The following is a 22708-nucleotide window of genomic DNA, read 5'->3' on the forward strand; positions in this document are numbered from 1 at the left end:
TGGGTTATATACACATGACACAAAGTTCAAGGACTGGAGTATGGATCCTGGTTGGAGCCCCTGCCCCTCCCATTTGCAGGGGGAAGCAGTGAAGCAGTGAAGCAGGTCTGCAGGTGTCTGTCTTTCTCCCCCTCCCTCTAGCTTCCCCTCTGACCTCACTTTCTCTCTGTCCTATCCAATAGTAGTAGCAGCAGCAACAACAATAATAATAGCAACAACAACAATGGAAAAAATAGCCGCCAGGAGCATTGGATTTGTAGTGCAGGCATGGAGCCCCAGCGATAACCCTGGAGGCAAAAAAATCTCATGTTTGGCTTGTGATGGGGGAGGGGGCTCTAAACTGAAAGCAGCTGTAGAACAAAGAAGCAAAGAAAAATTGCCAAGCACTAGGTTAAGTGGTGCAGAGGACTATCCACCAACTGTCAATCACATTTACTGCTTTAAAATTTGGAATAAAACCAAAGGGGTATAAAGCAAGGCTTCCATCATTTGGATATGTCATCAAAACTAGCTAGTAGGTTTAAATAGTACTTGACCTTAGAGTTGGTTGGGGGGGAGGGGATTACTTCCCCATCTGTAGCAATTTAATCAAAATTTAAAACTGGACTTGATTTATAAGTTAGGATATTTTAAAATTTTTTCAATGTCCAGAAATAAATCACTATTTGCAAACTACTTACATGGAGAGGAATGTAAAGAAAAAAAAAAAAAAAAAGCAATGAAGGACTTCTGAAGAATTACACTAATAATATTAAATGTTTCTCCCAAACAATGGAATAATGGGACAATTTAAAACAATATATAACCAGGCTCTAACAACAACAAAAATCTAGACATAAGACAATTAGCTTCAATTCTCTATCTCAAATGCTTACCTTTTTTTTTAACCAGCCAGCATGCACACAATTGATCAAAATGGGGAGTCGGGCGTTAGCACAGTGGGTTAAGCGCACGTGGTGCAAAGCACAAGGACCAGTTAGTATCCCGGTTCAAGCCTCCAGCTCCCCACCTGCAGGGGAGTCACTTCACAGGCGATAAAGCAGGTCTGCAGGTGTCTCTCTTCCTCTCTATCTCCCCCTTCTCTCTCAATTTCTCTCTGTCTCTATCCAATAACAAATAAAAAAAATTTTTTTAATTGGTCAAAATGAAGAAAGATCCTACCTCTGGAAATTTGGTTCTGGCATTCAGGGAGGGGTGAGGAAAAGTATCTAAACATACCCTGAATGCAAGAGGGAGGTCTACTCGTCTGATTATAAAACCTAGTAGCTTACGTGAGCCGAGATGTCATTCTGGCGGAAAGCCTTCCTCAGAGACTGTGTGAGTCCTTTAGCTACATTGATCTTCAAAGATTCACTGATCTGCACTCTCCTTTGGGTTACAAAGAGAACTGTGGAGTAAAACAGAAGCATGACAATTAGGCCAACGTGCAGGCTTCCTAATTAAGAGACCCCTTTCCCGCCCCAGCCACCACATCCTGCAAATTCAGAGCAAAGCCGGTGGGTACAGCTCCACACTAAGAGTTTACATCTGAGGTAGTATCTCTGCTGGTCCAACTCGACTTCTAAGGGAAGAAAGCCCTAGTCATTTGCAAGGAACCTTATGGAGGGGGAGCTAATGTGCTGAACAAAAGCTGAGAGCCCTGTGGTCCGGGAGGTGGCGCAGTTGATAGGGCATCAAATTCTTGAGCATGAGGTCCTGAGTTCAATCCCTGGCAGCACATGTACCAGGGTGATGCTTGGTTCTTTCTCTCTCCTCCTATGTTTCTCATTAATAAATAAAATGTTAAAAAAATAAAATATTTTAAAAAAAAAAAGCTGAGAGCCCTGATGATTATATGTGCAAGGACATTCCCACATGCCACTCCTCATATTTATGTGAGCAACTTAAATGCAGGTCCTGAACTAGATGCTACAGCCTATAGCAATGCTAAGTCAGGAAAGCACTATCCTCACCTCACAACAGGGACAGAAAAGGGGCTGGAGACCTGGATATAGAGAATAGGTGATTTCACAGGACAGGTGCTAGGTTAGGAGGCTGCTGGAAACCCTAGGAGCTCCAGCCTTGACTTGATAATGACCTGGGTGTGAGGGAAGGTCATCTGGAGGAACTGAAGTCCTAAAGCATAACGAAAGTGAACTAGGCTGAAAAGGGGATCAACGGCCCAACCTACTCCAGCAGAGGGAAGACCAAGCGCAAAGGCAAAATACTGCAATATAGTGAATTAAGAATTTTTACTCATCTATCAACAACTATATTATAAACTATTACCCTTCCCAATTAAAAAATACGTATATATGTCAGTACCCCAATTTAGACTTAAACCAGAGGGCAATGGGAAGAGGAGGTTTTAAAGCAAAGACATGCAATTTTTTAAATTTTTATTTATAAAATGGAAATATTGACAAGACCATAGGATAAGAGGGGTACAATTCCACACAGTTCCCACAACCAGAACTCTGTATCCCATCCTCTCCCTTGAAAATTTTCCTGTTCTTTATCCCTCTGGGAGTATGGACCCAGGATCATTTTAATAATAGCCCTTTCGACCTCAGATCTACAGGGATGCAGGCTACATAGGCTCCTAAACTGAATATGGGCCAAAGATCACATCAAATCAATGGGGTTTATAGTCAACAATATTTATACACCTTTCCCATATTTGGGAGCTACTCTCTTCCCTGATCCAGCTTTCTGGTCCTTTTTCCAGCCATAACATCATCTCCCCAGACAACAACTTGGGTCCACCTGCATATCAGAGGTCAGGCTCAGGCAAAAACTAGTATAGTGATGGGCCCTTTGGAATATAACTAAAATAGGCCTACTAGCTATCTACAAAACAGAGATTCCCCAACTCTTCATCTGCAATATTCCATCCTTGAGGTTTATGATTAGTCAACAATTTGTTTGGCTTTATATGTTAACTCTTTTTTCAGTCACCAGGTTCCAGATGTTAATATGATGTCAATCGAACCTTCCTGGGCAGACGGCCCCACCAATGTGTCTTGAAGCTCTACTTCCCAAGAGCCCTGCCCCACTAGGGAAAGAGAGAGGCAGGCTGGGAGTATGGATCGACCTGTCAATGCCCATGTTCAGAGGGGAAGCAATTACAGAAGCCAGACCTTCCACCTTCTGCACCCCATAATGACTCTGGGCCCATACTTCCAGAGGGATAAAGAATAAGAAAGCTATGGGGGGGGGGGTGGGATAGTGAGTTCTGGTGGTGGGAGTTGTGTGGAGTTGTACCCCTCTTATCCTATGGTTTTGTCAGTGTCTTCTTTTTATAAATAAAAAAAATTTAAAAATTATAATAGCCCTTGACTGCTGACTAGAGAACATATTGGGGGTGGGGGTGGAAATGGCTCTGAAAACAAAGAAACAAATGTGACTGCTGTCACAGAAATTTAGGGGAGTGAAGATGACAGCGTGAACAGGGAAGTGGCAGTAGGGTGGAGGCAGAAGTGAAAGAAACTGGCCACTGGGTGTGTCTTGGGTGAGGAGGGTTTGAAAAAGAAGGAGGGGGAGAATGTTCTAGACTTCTGCATCTGTGGCTTGGGTTGCCTCTCACTCAGAGGAAGGAAGCATAGATCTGAAGGGAGAGGGGAAGGGATGTTAAAACCAGATGGTCTGATTTCTTGAGAAACAGAGATACTGTACTTTCTGCTAAGCCTAGTTCCATAATTTCTCACTTTAGAATACAGTACGCCCTAAGATGCAATTTCATTTAATTCTTTGTGGGGTGAGAGGAAGGCGGGATGTGAGCATTCGCATTGGCATGTTCTCTCAAACGGGGCGTCTGGTGCTTTTTATAGCAAACACTACCACACTATTAAAAACACCCTGTGCCTTCTCAGTCTGCTTCATTGCAGTTGGGAGGTGGGCTCAAAACACAGCATCCTCAGTCAGGAAAGATAAACAGTATATGCTCTTACTTATATGTAGCGCCTACAAAACAAGAACCAAAAATCCTAAACTCAGAGACTGAGACCAGATTGGTGAGTGGTTGCCAGTAGCAGTAAATTAGGAAGTAGGTTAAATTGGAGTATTACACCAAAGTAAAAGACTCTGGGGTGGGTGGGTTGGTGGGGAGAATACAGGTCCATGAAAGATGATGAATGACATAGTGGGGGTTGTATTGTTAAATGGGAATCTGGGGAATGTTATGCATGTACAAACTATTGTATTTACTGTTGAATGTAAAGCATTAATTCCCCAATAAAGAAATAAATTACTTAAAAAAAAAAAGGAAGTAGGTTAAATGAGTGAAGGTGGTTAAAAGATAAACTTGGGGGGCAGGTGGTAGTGCACCGGGTGGGATAAGCACACATGGTGTGAAGCAAAAGGATCCTGGTTCGAGCCCCCAGCTCCCCACCTGCAGAAGGGTCGCTTCACAGGTGGTGAAGCAGATCTGCAGGTGTCTTTCTCCCCCCCTCTGTCTTCCCCTCCTCTCTCAATTTCTCTCTGTCCTACCCAACAACAACAGCAATAACAATAACAAGGGAAACTAGAATGAGAAAAATGGCCTCCAGGAACACATTGGATTCGTGGTGCAGGAACCAAGCCCCAGCAATAACCCAGGAGGCAAAAATTAAAATAAATATTAAGAAAAAAAAAGACACAATCTTGGAGTCAGGCAATGGTGCACAATGTAAAACACACAAGTCACTATGCCCAAGGACCCAGGTTCAAGCCCCTGGTCCCCACCTGCAGGGGGAACTTCATGAGTTGTGGAGTAGTGTTGCAGGTGTCTCTCCTCTCTCTCACCCTTTAAAAAAACAGTCGCTTGGGAATGTGCAGCTGTGGCAGCACTGAGACCTAGTGATGACCCTGATGGAAAAATTAAAAGAAGATGGAAACTCTTAAGTATAAAATAAAGAAAAATGTGCTGGGTCAGGGGTAAATAGCATCATGGTTATGCAAAGAGACTCTCATGCCTGAGGTTCCAAAGTCCCAGGTTCAATCCCCTGCACCACCATCAGCCAAAGCTGAGTACTGCTTGGTAAAAAATGAAAAGAAAGAAAATAAACAAAATAAATAAATAAAATAAAGACGTGCTGGCAATGTAATGCAAAGCATAATGTCTACAGCTAACAATCCTGCATTGTATATTTGAAGTTGCTAAGTTCTCGTCACAAGAAAAAAAAAATTAGCTACATAAGTTTGTGTGGTGATGGATGTGAGCTTATAGTCACGGTCATTTTACAATACATGCAAATATCAAATAATTACAAGTTAATCTTTTGTGCCAATTATATTTTAAAAATATACAAGCCCTGGGATAGTGAAATAGCTTACCTGTGAGAGTGTCTTATTTGTCATGTGTGCAACCCAGTTTTGAGTTTGGTCCCCAAGATGCTTGAGGAAGCTTCTGTTCTGTGGTGTCTTTCTCTCCCTCTCACTCGCTGTCTCTGTCCCTCTCTTTCAATATTAAAAAGCCAGTCAGGTGGTCCGGGAGGTGGCTTAGTAGATAAAGCATTAGACTCTCACGAATGAGGCCCTGAATTCAATCCCCGGCAGCCCATGTATCAGAGTGATGTTTGGTTCTTTCTCTCTTCCTGTCTTTCTCATTAATAAATTAAAAATCTTAAAAAAAAAAAAAAGTCAGTCAGTAATGATGATGAAAACTGGCAAAGGAAGGACACTCAGAAGTAGTAGGTATGACTTAGAAAGGAAAAGAAGGTAGGGCCATAGGAAAAAAGGGCAAGTGTAGTTAAATATAGATAGATAGTTATAGAAACAGTAGTCAACACATACCTGTTATCTTGGAAAAACTAATACAGTTTCTTTTTTATTATCTTTATTTATTGCATAGAGACAGCCAGAAATTGAGAGGGAAAGGAGAGATAGAGAGGGAGAGAGACAGAGACACCTGCAGCCCTGCTTCACCACTCGTGAAGCTTTCCCCCTGCAGTGGGGATGGGAGGCTTGAAGCCAGGTCCTTGCACATTGTCAACAAGTGCGCTCAACCAGATATGCCACCACCCAGCCCCAAAACTAATACAGTTTCCAATGGAGGTCATGGGGACACAGAACTCTGGTGGTGGGAAAGATGTGGAATTATTCCCATCATAATTCTGTAAATCAATATTAGATCACTAATAAAAACTTTAATTTTAAATTAAAATTGCACCCACTACTGAAAGTTTTCAAGAAGTTCTCCATTTTTTAATTTTTAAAATTTATTTATTAATGAGAAAGACAGGAGAAAGAGCAAGAACGAGAGAGACATCACTGTGGATCACTCTGGTACATGTGCTGCCAAGGACTGAACTCAGGACTTCATGCTTAAAAGTCCAATGCTTTATATTTGGGAGCTACTCTCTTCACTGATCCAGCTTTCTGCCCTTTTTCCAGGCATGACATCATCTCCCCAGAAAATAACTTTCATCCACCTGTATATCAGATTTCAGGCTGGGGGGGGGGGGGTGAAGGAACTAGTATAGCCACAGGCCCTTTGGAATATAACTAAAATATGCCTACTAGCTATCTACAAAACGGAGAACCCCCGCCCCCAATCTTCATCTGTACTAGTCCAGCCTTTAGGTTCATGATTAGGCAATGATTTGTTTGGCTTTATATCTTAACACTCTTTTCAGCCACCAGGTTCCAAATGCTAGCATGATGCCAACCAGACTTCCCTGGACAGACAACCCCACCAATGTGTCCTGGAGCTCTGATGCCCCAGAACCTCGCCCCACTAGGGAAAGAGAGAGACAAGCTGGGACTCAACGCCCATGTTCAGTGGGGAAGCAATTACAGAAGCCAGACCTTCCACCTTCTGCATCCCACAATGACCTTGGGTCCATACTCCCAGAGAGTTAAAGAACAGGAAAGCTATCAGGGGAAGGGATGGGATATGGAGTTCTAGTTGTGGGAATTGTGTGGAGTTGTACCCCTCTTATCCTATGGTTTTGTCAGTGTTTCATATATATATATCCAGTGCTTTATCCACTGCACCACTACCCAGACCACCATTTTTAACCCCCAGTTCCCATTTTGTGTACTGCTGCTGTACTTTCTGTACCTGCTGACTCAAATGTGACAAAAAAAAAAAAAACTTTTTGAATTTTGCAGTACTTCCCAAGATTTTGCATTTTACTAACCATCATTCACTCACGAGACACTATTCACTCTGATAAGTGTACATTTGCCTTCCTGACTCCTTGGCAGAATTGGTTACCTGGGGTCTCTGATATCAAGACTGGTCTCAGGATTAAAATCCATGTCTCAAGGGTTGGATGGTGATGAACCTGGTTAAGTGTACATGTTACAATGTACAAAAACCCGGGTTCCAGCCCCAGTCTCTATATACATTAGGAAGTTTCTGGAACAGATTCTCTCTCTCTCTCTCTCTCTCTCTCTCTCTCTCTCTACCTCCCCTCCCCTTCTCTTGATTTCCATATCTATCCAATAAATAAACAGAAAATATATTAGGGCCGGGAAGTGGCACACCTAGTTGAACACACATGTTACAGTGCACAAGGACCCGGGTACGAGCCCCTGGTCCCCACCTGCAAAGGGAAAGCTTCATGAGTGGTGACGTAGGTAGGGCTACAAGTGTCTGTCTCTCTTCCTCTCTATCACCCCTTTCCCTCTCAATTTCTGGCTTTCTCTATCCAATAAGTGAAAATAACAAAAAAATTAAAAACAGATAAAAAGACATTAATACATACATATTCTTCTATTTATGTATGAAGAGAATAGGAGAAGAGGGAGAAAGAGGATAAGAGCATCACTCTGGTACATGTGCTGCTAGGGATTGAATTCAGGACCTCATGATTGAGAGCCCAACACTTCATGCACTATGCCGCTTCCTGGACCACAATAATATCTGTTTCTAAGGAGAGAAATGTAAGCACACCTCAGAATATCACCATCTCTTCTGCCACTTGATAAAGGTGAGAGGTTCCTGTGCACTGTAGGGTATTTAGCAGCCCCTTGGGCTTCTATCCTGTTAGATGTCAGGAACACCCTCCAAGCTACAGACACCACCACCACCACCACCACCCCCCACACACACCCCAAATGATTTCAGATATGGCAAAATGTTCTCCAAGATGATCCCTGGTTGGGAATCTCTGCTTTCAAAGAGATCTAATAATCCTGTACCATCTCTGAAGCATGATGTTCTTGCAGCTGTCATTAACACCAGGAGAGTGGACTCTTACCTGTCTTCACCAGGAGCTTACTGGACATCTGACACTCCAGGCTGGATGCCATTTTACCAGTTGTAATCATCGCAGTTGACACAGCGGCTAGAGCAACATCTGTATTTTCTGCTGGGACAGGGGGCAATCGGGTGGCCCTTACTGGTGCGGTCACAGATGTCAAGGCTGCAGTGATTGTCAGCGGGCGTGAGGTGGACACCCTGGGCATGTCTGGGTTGGTGGGGTTTGGGAGGCCTGTGTGCATGGCTTGTGGTTTCCTGGGGAGATGTGTGGTGGACAACAGGCCAGAAGCAATGCCTGTGTTCCCCTGCATGGCTGTGTGAGTGCTCATGGTGTGTGCTGTTCTTGCAAACATATAGGTGGGTGTGAATGAGAAGACCGGATGGACTCCCACTGGTGTCACCTTTGGGCCAGATGCTGCGATGTTTGTGACATTTTTAGCTAGAACCGAAGTCAGACTGGTCTTGACTACTCCTGAGGCCACAGCCAAGGGGCTGCTAGCAGTGCCCTTAGCAACCAGGGCTGCAGAGAGCGCTGCTGGGGAGCTGGATTTCCTCAGAAACAACGTGGCAACTGCAGCTGCTGTTGGTTCCTCCTCGGAAGACACTGAGTCCACTGGAAAGAGAGAAAAAGCAATGCCTGTCATTGACCCTAGATACACATTTTACTTATGATGAATGAATGCAATTTGTGGATTTACTGGGATTAAAAAGTCTCTGTGCTCTGGGATGTTAGGCAAAATAGTATTAGACTCATTAAGTCAATTAACCATAATGAGGATGCCACTTATAGCAAAGCTAGTGTTGGGAATAAGGACACAAAAATCCAGTGTACCAGAAAAAAAAAAAAAAAAGTTGGGGGAGGATCAAGGACATGACTGTGTGGGAAGTGTTAACTCATTCCTCATCCAGAAACGGTGTGTCTACTCCTGAGTGAAGCTGGGTATCTGACAAGCTCGAAGATGCCTTGGCCACAGAAGCAGTACTACTTATTTGGAGGGAGCCAGGAAGCAAACTACCTGCATTTGTAGCTGCACCTGCCCATTTCTTGGGGTGCTGAGAAGCCAGCAGCACTTTGAATGGGGTCCTGAATAAAGTTCTGGCTGGGAGAGGAGGCGATGCAGCAGTAGAGAAACTGCCCAGGAAGTTGTGGAATGGCGTGGAATCATTTATAGCAGGAGGTAGATAGGTACCTCTGGAAATCTGGAAATGTGTATTGATTCCATCTGAAAGCATTTTCTGCAAGTTAACTGTGGAAGTGAGCCTTGGCGAGGTTAGCCGAAGAGGCTGAGGAAGTGCTGGATGCGGTTGAGTCACAGAATGTTGACTTGTGAATGGATACACTTCAATCTTGCTTGCTTGGAAGTTTCTAGAATTATTGTCATTGCTTATGGACAGAAAGTCTGTATGGTTTCCATCGACAGTGATCTCTAACTGGTGGGTGGGCTGTTTAGTGTTTACCCCGAGTGCTGGATCCTGAATACTAAAGTCCACTGAAGTCTCTACATGCCCAGACATATCTTTGAAATCCTGAAGTTGCATAGTACTTGCAGCTGAAATTAAACTACTGGGAAGAGTGGCTGGAGCTGAATGGATTTCCCAACTTGTGGAATTAATTGTCTGACAATTTAAATTGTAATCTCGTTGCTGTTGCAAGCCAGATACCATTGGTTCTGTGGAAAGGAATCCAGTTTGTGCCGAAAAAAGAACTCCAAGAAACATTTGTGATTGCTGGCTTTTTCACGTCTCCCATTGTTGAGAAATCATAGGCCCCAGTGGAGGAGGGAAATGCTGTCACCTGCTTGGAAGCTGACACAGGCAGTTCTGAATGGTCTAGCAACTCCAAATGGTCTAAGGCAGCTGCAAAAGCCCCTGGCCGGGTGTCAGAAAATCTAGGAAAAGGGGACATAGTCTGGGTGGTTGGTGCGGAGGGACTGGCAGGTGGAGATAATTCTGAAAGGGAGGTGGCTTGTTCTTGGTGTTTTCATGACAGTAGAAGAAAAAACGGTCAGTGCTAAAATCAGAGGCAAGTCCACTTCTACTGTGAAGACTTGGGATTTCTGTGCTTGGAAGCGTCTGGAGAGCAAGTGTCACATTTGCTTTTTCTTTGTCCTTTAACACAGCTGTCACACTATCCTCTTTCTGCAGGGAAGAAGTCCAAATTATATACAGGAGGTGAGGAAATTTGCTTGAGAGGAGAAAGTCTACAGCTGTGGTTGGAGGGGCTTGAACATTGCCCTCTTCTCTGGGAGTTGGCATGTGGGGCACAGGGGGTAGTGAGGCATGATCGTGGGTCAGCTGGAGGGAAGAGGATGTGGAAGGCAAGTCCGTTGTGATGTACAATGGTGATGTAGGCACCTCCCCCAAAAGAACGGTTTGCTCTTGACCAGCCGCATGAAGAGGTGCAGAATGTACCAGCAAGGAAGATGTGTATTCTGCTGAGAAGGCAGTCTGCTTGGAATTCTCTGGAGCTGCTAACAAGCACAGTGGCTTAGCAGGATCATTTGTAATCACAGCAACTAACCTTCTGTCAGTCTTTTCTGCAGCCACTGATCCTGCAGTCTGGGAAAGAGAAAGCTCAGTCTTGTGGGTTGGGGCTGTTGAGGTCTCAAAAGCTGGTAAAGATACTACCCCATGGTGCCCTCTTTCTGCCACTCCAGCTTCAATAGGTTGGAAGGATGTGGGACTTGAAGCCACTTCTGACACCAACCATGAAGGGGTTCTGCCTAGAAGTTGAAGAAAATGTCCAGGGACCAGGGGTGGGGGGTGACTGATGGGCCAGCTCAGCACTGAAGTCAGAAGTGGGGGGGCCTAGAGAGTGAGGACCTTCTGTGGCAGAATGCTCAGAATAGGGCTTTGTTGAGGAGCCACAAGGGATACCTGTTAGCTCCTGAGTTGGGGGGGGGGGGGATGGAATGTGACTCAGTTCCTCGGTAAAGGGAAGTAAGGGACTAGCAATGCTCGGACTGGACTTGAAGAGGCAGCTAGAACATCTTGGGGGAATGACAAAACTTGGGTGGCTGGTTGGGCTGGTTTAGAAAAGATGAAGGGGTAGGTGATGGGATCAGGTGAGTCTGGAGTCAGTGGAGAGGATGGTGATGGAGAGAGAGGTGGGAGAACAACTGATGTCAGGGAATGCTCTTTTGAAATGGAAGGAACCCCTGACTCAAGTGGCCTGGGTGGGAGGACAGATATGAAGGGTGTTAATGATGGGAGAGCAGACAGTGTGGGGGGCATGCTGGTGGGGGGCAAACCTGACATGGATGCTGCTTCCTTCCCCCCTTGAGATCTCAGTCCGGCCAGGGCCTCAGTGGGGTCCTTAGAAGGCTTGAGGGAGGTGCTGTGTCCACTTCCTTGGTCGGGGGAAGAGAAGTCCCTGTGAGCCCTAGCTTGACGGTGTGTCTTGGGAGGAGGTGTTCCAGCAAGCTGCAGTGAGCTTGTGTTGTCCAGGGACTGTCCCAGCCTGGTGTGGATTCTGTCCACTGCCGAGGAAGACTGAACTTCTGAGAAAGGCCATGTTGGTGAAATCGACAGCAATTTCCCATGAGGAAATGATTCTGGGGTTGGGGTGACAGTTGCCTGTGGATTGTCTGTTCCTGTGGAACAAGATTATCAAGCAGTCAGACTTCCAGTCAATTTTTATCCACTAAGGTGGGTCTGGGAGAGAAAGCAGGGTGGGTGTAATTGGTGCTGCCTCAAGAGCTTCCACCCTACCATAAGAGAGGCACGAAACACACTCAAAGGGAGGAATTACATCAAGACAAATATGCAAATGTTGCAGCTAACAACCAAGGCAGGGTGGGTGACCCACAGTCTCTGATGAAATGTTGAAGCAAAGATAAGGAAGGATTGAGAAGGTAGGATAATGATTATGCAAAAGACTGCATCAAAAGTCCTAGGTTCAAATTCCAGAACCATCATAAACCAGATTGGAGCAATGCTCTAGGAAAAAAAAAATGTCTAGGGAGTCAGGCGGTAGCGCAGCGGGTTAAGTGCACGTGGTGCAAAGCACAAGGACAAACATAAGGATCCCTGTTTGAGCCCCCTGGCTCCCCACCTGCAGGGGAGTCGCTTCATAAGCGGTAAAGCAGGTCTGCAGGTGTCTTTCTCTCCTCCTCTCTGTCTTCCCCTCCTCTCTGCATTTCTTTCTGTCCTATACAACAACAATGACATCAATAACAATAATAATAACTACAACAACAATGAAAAACAAGGGCAACAAAAGGGAAAATAAATATATATATATATGAGAAATGTTAAAAAAAAATGTCTATACATAAGCATATATCCACCCTAGCACTACCATAAGCCAGAGCTGAGCAGTGCTCTGGAAGAAAGTGAGAGTGAGAGTGAGAGGAGAAAGGAGGAAAGCGGGGCTGGGTGGTGGCACGCCAGTTAAGGGCAGACAGTATGGAGCACAAGGACTCCAGTAAGCCACCTTCGGGGGGGGGAGTCACTTCACAAGCAGTGAAGCAGGTCTGCAAAATGTCTCTCTGTCTCTCGTTCCCTCCCCTCTCAATTTCTCTCTGTCCTATCAAAAAAATTTTTTTTTTGAAAAAAACATAGCTACAGGAGCAGTGGATTTGTAGTACAGGCACTGAGGCGCAGCAATAACCCAGGAGGCAAAAAAAAAAAAAAAAAAAAGGAGAAAAGAAGATAAGAAAAGGAGAGCATACCACATTCAACTCGATCACAAGGACCTGATTTTAAGGCCCTGATCCCCACCTGCAGAGGCGGAGGCTTCATAAGCTGGAAACAGTTCTACAGGTGTCTTTCACTCTCCCTCTCTACCTCCTTCTCCCATCTCAATTTCTCTATGCTCTATCAAATAAAGAGAATTAACAAAAATTAATTAAAAATAAAAGATAAAACAAAGACATGAAAGATACATGTGTATTTTAAATCTTTATGTATATATATTTTAATATTTATTTATTCATTCCCTTTTGTTGCCCCCTTTTTTACTGTTGTAGTTATTTTGTTATTGGATAGCTGAAGTTGATGTTGATATTGATGTTGTCATTGTTAGGACAGAGAGAAATGGAGAGAGGAGGGGAAGAAAGAGAGGGGGAGATAAAAATAGACACCTGCAGACCTGCTTCATCACTTGTGAAGTGACTCCCCTGCAGGTGGGGAGCCCGGAGCTCGAACTGGGATCTTTACACCGGTCCTTGCACTTTGCGCCACCTGCACTTAACCTGCTGCACTACCACCCAACTCCCTAAATCTTTATATTTTTTGTACCATAAAAATGATATAAAAAAGGGTTGAGCTGTTAAGCTCACAAGCAGGAAAGAAAAAAATCAAAGACAAATGCAGCTACTGTCATAGTCTTATGGATTCTTATCCAAGGTGCAGAGCAGGGGAGAGAGTATAATAGTCATATAAAAAGACTTTCATGCCCTATGCTCCTGTCGGTATGCTTCTAAAAACCCCTTCTGTTTCATTAGTTTAATCCCCCCTGCTTAACACTATTCTATTTACATAACCACTGTTAACAAGCACCACCCTCCCTCCAGGGCATTGGTGGTTCAGTGGTAGAATTCTGGCCTGCTCCGCCCCCTCTCCTTGTCATACCCTGATTTTCACCAGTCACTTTTCTCTCCACCCTCTCTGCATCGCATCCTGTTCCCACCCTACTGGGCTAGTATATTATAAGGACAAGATTGTTTGTAGTTTTGAGTTTAGCTTAGCTTGGTATAGATTGCGCTGCGTCCTGCATGAATAAAGAGATGCTGCGTACAACCCAGCCATGAGTCCCTGGTCGTCTGTTACCCGCCCGTGAAGCCAGCCCGGCAAAAACAACATGCTCCAAAGTACCAAGTTCAATCCCTTACACCACAAACCAAAGCTGAGCAGTGTTCTGGTGTCTGTCTGCTCCCCCTTTTTTTCCTCTTTCAATCTCTCTCTTTTTCAAATAAATTAATAAATTCAAAGTCCAAATGAAAAGAGCTGTGAATCTAAATGCAAACTATTTTTTTAAGATCTGCAGGCATATGTGAGCAGAGTATCAAAGTGAGCTAGGCTTGGAAAGATAGCACCAATGATGCATATGTGCCTTACTGTAATGAAAAGCACTTCTAAAGCTTATTTGTTCAGGCGTGTCAAATAGCAAAAGGGATTATTATTATTATTATTATTATTACTGTTATTTACTAGAGAACTGACCAGCTCTGGTTTATGGTGGTGCTAGGGATTGAACTTGGGCCTTTGGTACCTCAGGCATAAAAAAAAGTCTTTGCATAACCATTATTCTGTCTCACAAAAACAGATTTCTTTTGTCTTCGACTATTTCTGAAATAAAATCCATTTACATTCAACTACTACAAGAAAAACACCTCTCACAAAACTTAGTGTCACTACAAATACCTGCAGAGAAATCAGAGCTGTGAACACTAATGTGTGGAACTATAAGCAGAAAGGCAAGGTGACAGGACAACCACAAGGAAAACGACAAAGGAATAACTGAGCAGAAAGCTGGACACTTCATGCTTGGAAGACACCCTTGCTTGATGATCCTCTGGTCCCCCCCTTTTATGGTTCTGTGATGATGTTGGTGCTGATGAAACTGCAGGAGGTTAAGGCTCTAAAATAATGTCAAATTAAAAAGAAAGGGCTTTGGCACACTAGATCGACTCCTTCTGACAGAGACAAAGACAGAAGGATATCATAGCACCAGTACTTCTAGAACTTTCTCCATCATTATTCAGGAAACAATTAAAACCACTTTGGCAGTGTAAGGGCTTGACCTGAGGTGCTCCATCTTGCCCTCCTGGAGACCCTGCCAGTACCAGTCAGCTCCAGGAAAATTCTTGGCTCACTAGAGTGCACAGTACACTTACGAAATACCCTTAAGAAAGAAGGTGTAGCGAGAGTGTGGCTATCTCAGAAAAGAAGGTGTGGAGGGTCAAAAGGGGGAGTTGCAAAAATCATTGCCTGTATTTGCTTCTGTACCCTGCTTTCTTGCAAAAGTTAGGGTTTTTGCCTTTATAAACAGTTGTATAACAAGGGCTGAGGCTGTTCTCTGCACCCACATTTTTGACTGGGAGAAAGTCCCCAGCCAGGAAATAAAGACTTTCAAAATTTGGACCTTGGTCTCCAGTTGTCTTCTTTGCCGACCCCACAACAATAGAAACAAACAGGGAAAGCCTTGAGGTCAGAACCTCTGGATCTGCATGGTCCCTCTGGACTCTGTGAGTCTTTGGGTCACTGCTACATGACGTGGGGACAGCAGAGCAGTAAATACCCCATTGGGCTGCCAGAAGAGCAGACAAAATCATGCAGATGGAAGGAAGAGTTTCTCAAACTGAAAAAGCACTAAACAGGTGATTTCTACTTTCACTTTTGTTTATTTAATGATATATTTTGCTTATTGTCAATGCTGGGGCTTTACTGCTCAGGGCAACTTTTTCCTGATAGAAAGAGGCAGAAAAGAGCTGGGGAGATAGCATCATGGTTATGCAAATAATTTTCAAGCCTGAGGCACTGAGCTCCTAGGTTTAATCCCTAGCACCACCACAAACCAGAGCTAAGCAGTGCTCTGGGAAGGAAGGGAGGAAGGAGGGAGGGAGGAAGGGAGGGAGGAAGGGAGGGAGGAAGGAAGGGAGGGAGGGAGGGAAGAAGAGAGGGAAGAAGGAAGGGAAGAAGGAAGGGAGGGAGGGAGGGAGGAAGGGAGGAAGGATGGAAGGAAGGAAGAAAGGAAGAAAGGGAGGGAGAGAGGAAGGAAGGGAGGGAAATGAGGGAGGGAGGGGAGTTAGACCACCAAAAGTTCCCTCAGTGACCTGCGTGCCAGGTTGCATGCATAGCAAAGCAAGCACCTTCCCAAGGTGAGCCATTTTTTATTATTATTATTTTTAATGCACTAAACAAATGAACTGTCTCAGCCCCTGTGGTTGTTTGCTTTTTTTTTTTTTTTAATGAATGAATGAATGATTTTTTTTTTTTTTAAACTAGAGCACTGCTCAACTCTAGTTTATGCTGGTTTGGGAGATTGAACCTGGGATTTTAGAGTTTCAGGCATGAAAGTCATTTTGCATAATCATAATCAGCCCTTCAGGTTTTTGTTTGTTTTTTAATTTTTTATATTTATTTATTCCCTTTTGTTTCCCTTGTTTTTTATTGTTGTAGTTATTGTTGTTTTTGATGTTGTTGGATAGGACAGAGAGAAATGGAGAGAGGAGGGGAAGACAGAGAGGAGGAGAGAAAGATAGACACCTGAAGACCTGCTTCACCATCTGAGACTCCTTTGCAGGTGGGGAGCCGAGGGCTCGAACCCAGATCCTCATGCCAGTCCTTGTGCTTTGCGCCAGCCACCTGCGCTTAACCCGCTGCGCTACCGCCCGACTCCCTTGTTCATTTGTTTAACTAAAGAGGGTACTGTGGTGGGGCCAGGTGGTGGCGCACCTGGTTAAGTGCACAGATTACAATGTGTAAAGACCCAGGTTCGAGCCCCTGGTCTCCACCTACAGAGGGAAAGTTTCACAAATGGTGAAGCAGGGATGCAGGTGTCTGTCTCTTTCTCCCTCTCTCTTCCTCTCCCCTCTCAATTTCTCTTAATGATGTAACCAGTGCTACTTAGTAAATAGATGTTACAGAGCCAAGCAGTGGTGCACCTGGTTAAATGCACACATTACAGTGCACAAGAACCCGGGTTCAAGCCTCTGGTCCCCACCTGCAGGGGGAAAGCTTCATGAGTGGTGAAGCAGTGCTGCAGGTGTCTCTCTGTCTCTTTCCTTCTCTATCTCCCCTCCCAGTTTCTGTCTCTATCCAATAATATATAAGTAAAAATATTTTTAAAATAAATAAATAAATGTTACTTAATAAAAAAAAAACTGTAGAAAAAGCCTTGGAAAACATAATAGCAGGGGATATCTTTTACTCTACATTAGTTAACATAAAAGTCCTTTCTAATCCTAAGTTTTCTTGTTTTTCAAATTCCCCATTATTGGGTCTTACAGATACCCAAGAAATTGTCCTTAAGTCATCTGCAGAATACAACTGGCTATAAGTCAACCAACCCTTTATGGGAAAAATTATCTTCATAGGGGATTTCAGCCCCCTGTGTCCTAATGAGCAGATCAGAATTACTGATGTTTTAATTGTAAAACTCAAATCTCTTCCTGGTCTGTTATCTGAAATTCACTTTACACAGAAACAAGTGGCAAGATGTATATACAGCTATCAGACACCAAAGTCTGCCACAGTATTTTATCAGAACAGCAAGTCTGTACTCCTTGGCAACTTAACTCATGGTTTGCAATGAAAATTGTGTTTCTCATGGTGGCAGAGGACCTAATGGGGGTTGTGTTGTTATGTGGAAAACAGAAATGTTATGCATGCACAAACTATTATACTTACTGTCACTTTAAAGCTTTAACCCCCCAACAAAGAAAATAAAAAGGGGGGCCGGGTAGTAGCACACCTAGTTGAGCACTCATATTACAATGCTCAAGGAACCAGGTTCGAGCCCCCAGTCCCCACCTGCAGGGGGAAAGATTTGCGAGTGGTGAAGCAGTGCTGCAGGTGTCTCTCTGTCTCTCTCCCTATCACCCCTTTCCTTCTTGATGTCTCTATCCAATAAATTAAAAAAGATATAATATATATATGTATATATATACATATATATATGTATATATATACATATATATATATACATATCTAAATAAAAAGAAAATTGTGTGTCTGTTACTTATTCCCAACTGCAATTTTGTATGGACAGTTGATACTGCTTCCATGCTTCAATTCTCCCTGTTCACGATACTTATCTCCTAGATAAACTCAGTTTCATAGTTTTCATTCAGTTTAGTCTGGTTACCTATATAGGTGGTACTTACATGGATGAATATAACATCCATAAAATATGGTTTTAAGTTTTGGTGTTTTCCAGAAACATTTTAGAAACCATTTTATTACTCACATGTCAAGGAAGATCTAGGTAGCATTTCTTATTTTGTGCTCACTGAAGTAGATTCAGTGGTTCAGCTTATGGATTCTATAGTGTTTCAAATTACCAAATTAATCTCATTTCAAATCAATAGCCTTGTAACAAACAAACAAAAGAATGCAGACAGGAGAGTTTTTGCTTTCAATAAGAGATTCAAAAACTCCTTCACAAAAACCTTGCAACCAGAAAGGAGGAGTGGGTGTTGGATGATAATTCAACCTTGTGAAGTCCATGACTTCTTGGAATGTTTGCTCTTCATGTGCTCCCACATTCTCCCTCCTGGAGCCCAGTCACTGCTCTGTAAGCAGCCTAAACCGCAAGGGGGGGGGGGGGGGTGTCCTTCAGCCAATAGTTCCCGCTGAGTCAGGATTCCCAGTCAAACCAGCCCAGCCACTAGACAAGTGAATGAAGCCTCCAGACAGTTCTAGTCCCCACTGAGTCACCCTGTTTCAGTCAAATATCATCTACTCTAAGCACATGTCAACAACTACCTTCTGTTTGGACAGGGGTTTTTTTTGCTTTTCCTTCTTTCTTTCTTTCTTTCTTTCTTTCTTTCTTTCTTTCTTTCTTTCTTTCTTTCTTTCTTTTTTTTTTTTTTTGCTAGAACACTTCCCAACTCTGGCTTCTGGTGGTATGGGGGATTGATCCTGACAACTGGGACCCTCAGGCATGAGAGTCTCTTTGCATAACCACTATGCAATCTCCCCCACCCATGAACAATATTTCTCACACAGCAGCTGGTAGCTAAAGAGCTTTAAAGAGAAATAGCTAAGAGGATATCAACTTTAAAGAGGCCCTGGATCAAGACAGACAGAAAATTATAGATGAAAATTATATAAAGTATAATATACTTTATATAATATAAATATAAGGTAGATGAAATTAGTGAAAGCAAACAAGATAAAGATCTTTAAAACAACAGAAAGTTTAAATACAGCATCTCTTCCCTTCTCAAAGTAACAAGCATTAGAGCATCATCATACAAATTGCTCAGTAGACAACTAACTGACACACACACACAAACATTTTTAACTAATCTTGTTTGAGCTCAGTTAAAAAAAACAAAGAACCCACTAGGGAAAGAGAGAGACAAGCTGGGAGTATGGATTGCCCTGTCAATGCCTATGTTTACCGGGGAAGCAATTACAGAAGCCAAACCTTCCACCTTCTGCATCCCACAATGACCTTGGGTCCATACTCCCAGAGGGTTAAAGAATAGAAAGCTATCAGGGGAGGGGATGGGATACAGAGATCTGGTGGTGGGAACTGTGTGGAGCTATACCTCTCTTATTCTATGGTTTAGTTAAGGTTTCCTTTTTATAAAAAGAAAGAAAGAAAGAAAGAAAGAAAGAAAGAAAGAAAGAAAGAAAGAAAGAAAGAAAACAAAACTCTGTGTCCAGTTCAGTCCAGTTACAACCACCCCAAATTCAATGCCTAGTAATGAATAATGTAAATAATACTGATTAAAAACAAACAAACAAACAAACAAACATGATTCTCTAAGCTTTAGAAGAGTGTTAAGTTGGCGGGGGGGGGGGGCAGGGGGAGAAACACACCTACATGAGGATCCTGGGGTTCAAGTCCCTGCTCCCACTTGCAGGGGGGGAATTCATAAGTGGTAAAGCAGGTCTGAAGGTGTTTTGTTGTTGTGTTTTGTCCTCCAGAGTTATCAGGGAGACCCAGTTCTAGCACTACAAATCCATGCTCCCGGAGGCCATTTTTTCCACTTTTTATTGGATAGGACAGAGAGAAATTGAGAGAGGAGAGGGAAGATAGAGAGGAAGAGAGAAAGTTGGACACCTGAAGACCTGCTTCACCACTTGAGAAGCAACTCACCTTCAGGTGGGGAGTCAGGAGCTCGAAATGGGATTTTTTAAATATTTATTTATTTTCCCTTGTTACCCTTGTTTATTGTTGTTGTAGTTACTGTTGTTGTTACTGATGTCGTCATTGTTAGATAGGACAGAGAGAAATGGAGAGAGGAGGGGAAGACAGAGAGGGGGAGGGATAGACACCTGCAGACCTGCTTCACTGCCTGTGAAGGGATTCCCCTGCAGGTGGGGAGCCGGGCTTGAACTAGGATCCTTGCACCAGTCCTTGCACTTTGAGCCACATGTGTTTAACCCCATGCACTACCGCCTGACTCCCGAAATGGGATTTTTTTTTTTAACTTTTATTTATAAAAAGGAAACACTGACAAAAACCATAAGAGAACTGGGATTTTTGAGTGGGTCTTTGCACTTCTTGCTATGTGCACTTAACCCAGCGTGCTACCGCCCAATCCCCTGCAAGTGTCTTTCTTTCTCTATTCCTCTCAACTTCTATCTGTCCTATTAAAGAAAGAAGGGGGGGAGGAAGAAAGGGAAAGTGGCTGCCAGGAGTAGTGGATTCAACATGCAGGCACTAAGCCCCAGCAATAATGCTAATGACAGTTAAAAAAAAAAGTGTTAGTTGCAGAGGGTAGATAGCATAATGGTTATGCAAACAGACTCTCATGCCTGAGGCTCCAAAGCCCCACGTTCAATCCCCCATACCATCATAAGCCAGAGCTGAACAGTGCTCTGGTAAAATAAAATGAAATGAAATAAAATAAGTTAAAAAAAAAGTGTTAGTCACAACTGTTAGAATATCAGACTTGGGAGTCGGGCTGTAGCTCAGTGGGGTTAAGCGCAGGTGGCGCAAAGCACAAGGACCGGCATAAGGATCCTGGTTCGAGCCCCCAGTTCCCCAACTGCAGTGGAGTCACTTCACAAGCAGTAAACCAGGTCTGCAGGTGTCTGTCTTTCTCTCTCCCTCTCTGTCTTCACCTCCTCTCTCCATTTCTCTCTGTCCTATCTAACAACGACAGCATCAATAACCACAGCAATAAAACAACAAGGGCAACAAAGGGAATAATAAAAAAAAGAATATCAGACTTGAGTATAACTTGCCTGCACACACTGGGTGAGCTGGGACAAGCATGCACATAGGTGCTGTATCAAATGCTCTGTATGCTTTGCAGATTTTCAGAGTCCCATGAAAGCTAAACTTAGACTTGAACTAAAAGAGGAAACTAAACATAGCTTATCATTAACACAGTGAAGCATACAAAGACTGAAAAAAATTCTTAGCCAGGTTTGGATGCATAGAGTCTGTCACTGACTAAAAATACACTATAATGTTCAGGTTAGCACTGCTAGTTTATCATTCTGATGCTTGTATGTAAGAGTCAGACCTGGGCTGTGAGGCTGTCATGTTCAAATAATCCCTACCAGGCAAACCAACTGATCCAGTCAGGTTCCCCTGTATATTTCCTGCACTCTTGAGTCTCTCTTTTGAGGCCATAGGGTTGTGACAGTCCCCCTAATGTTCTCATTCAGATCCCAATCAGTGACCCCACAGAATTCCCAAAGCCATCATAGTCTGCTATATAAGGAATATTCTCTGGGGCCACACTGTGGCATACCTGGTTAAGTGCTCACATTACAGTGTGCAAGGACTTAAGTTCAAGCCCCTGGTCCCCACCTGCTTCATGAGGGTTGTAGGTGTCTCTCTGTCTCTCTCCCTCTCTATCTCCTCCTCCTTCTTTCTCAAGTTCTCTCTGTATCTATCCAATAATAAATAAATAAAACTAAGAAAATACATAAATAAATCTAAAAACAAAAAGAAGAATATTCTCCTTTCTTGCTCAAAGGGCTTATTATTCCAAATCAGGAATATGTCCTTAAAACAAAATAGTTTATTCCTGTAATGCAGTCACAGTAGCAGCCCTATCCCAGTTGGCACCAGTCCGTTTATTTATTTTTATTATTTTAAAAACTGATTTAAGGGGCTAGTGAGCAGCACACTCAGCAGACTGCACATATTACCATGCTCAAGAACTTGGTTCAGAGGCCGGGTGGCTGAGTACCTGGTTGAGCACACATGTTACTATGTGCAATGACCTAGGTTCAAGCCCCCAGTCCCCACCTGCAAGGGGAAAGCTTTGCGAGTGATGAAGCAGTGGTGCAGTTGTCTCTCTATCTCCCTCTCTATCATTCCCTTCCCTCTAAATTTCTGGATTTCTATATCCAATAAATAAATAAAGATAATACAAAAAATTTAAAAAAAAAACTTGGTTCAAACCCCTGGCTTCCCCCCCTCCCCCGCAGGGGTAGAAGCTTTAAGATCAGTGAAGCAAGGTTGAAGGTGTCTCTCTCTCCCTCTTTAGCGTCCTCTTTCTTCTCTAGTTCTCTCTGCCTCTATCCCTCTACCCCCCAAATAAAAATAACATCTGTTTACAATGGTACAAGATTTTAGGATTATAGTTTCATACCTATAGATATATGTGTATGCAGCCCTTCTCCTCCCAGCCTGCCTATTCCTTTTCCTACTCTCTCAGATAACCACTACAATTTCCATATCATCTAAGGGTGACTTTTTTTTTTTTTTTTACCAGAGCACTGCTCAACACTGGTTTATGGCGGTACCAGGGATTAAACCTGGGACCTCTCAGAGCCTCAGGGATGAGAGTCTGTTTGCATCACCACTATGCTATTTCCCCCACCCTTGATTACTTTTTTTTCCTTGAAAATTCATTTGTTTTAGTTATTTAAACTCCACCTATGAGTGGAACCATTTGG

At 43.4% G+C, this 22708-nt stretch overlaps 1 protein-coding gene across 3 annotated transcripts in view; it reads right to left on the reverse strand.

Moving 5' to 3' along the window:
• Positions 1 to 22708, reverse strand: part of KIAA1549L (KIAA1549 like) — a 414360-nt gene that overhangs the window by 154121 nt on the left and 237531 nt on the right. For all 3 annotated transcript variants that reach the window (XM_060176625.1, XM_060176624.1, XM_060176622.1), the window contains exons 2-4: positions 11419 to 11760; positions 8166 to 8780; positions 1272 to 1387 (exon numbers count right to left, since the gene is read on the reverse strand). In XM_060176625.1, the coding sequence (XP_060032608.1) occupies positions 1272 to 1387; positions 8166 to 8780; positions 11419 to 11760 (1073 nt within the window). The remainder of the gene's footprint in view (positions 1 to 1271; positions 1388 to 8165; positions 8781 to 11418; positions 11761 to 22708) is intronic.

This window comes from Erinaceus europaeus, chromosome 17, assembly GCF_950295315.1.
Source record: "Erinaceus europaeus chromosome 17, mEriEur2.1, whole genome shotgun sequence".
NCBI classification, from domain to species: domain Eukaryota; kingdom Metazoa; phylum Chordata; class Mammalia; order Eulipotyphla; family Erinaceidae; genus Erinaceus; species Erinaceus europaeus.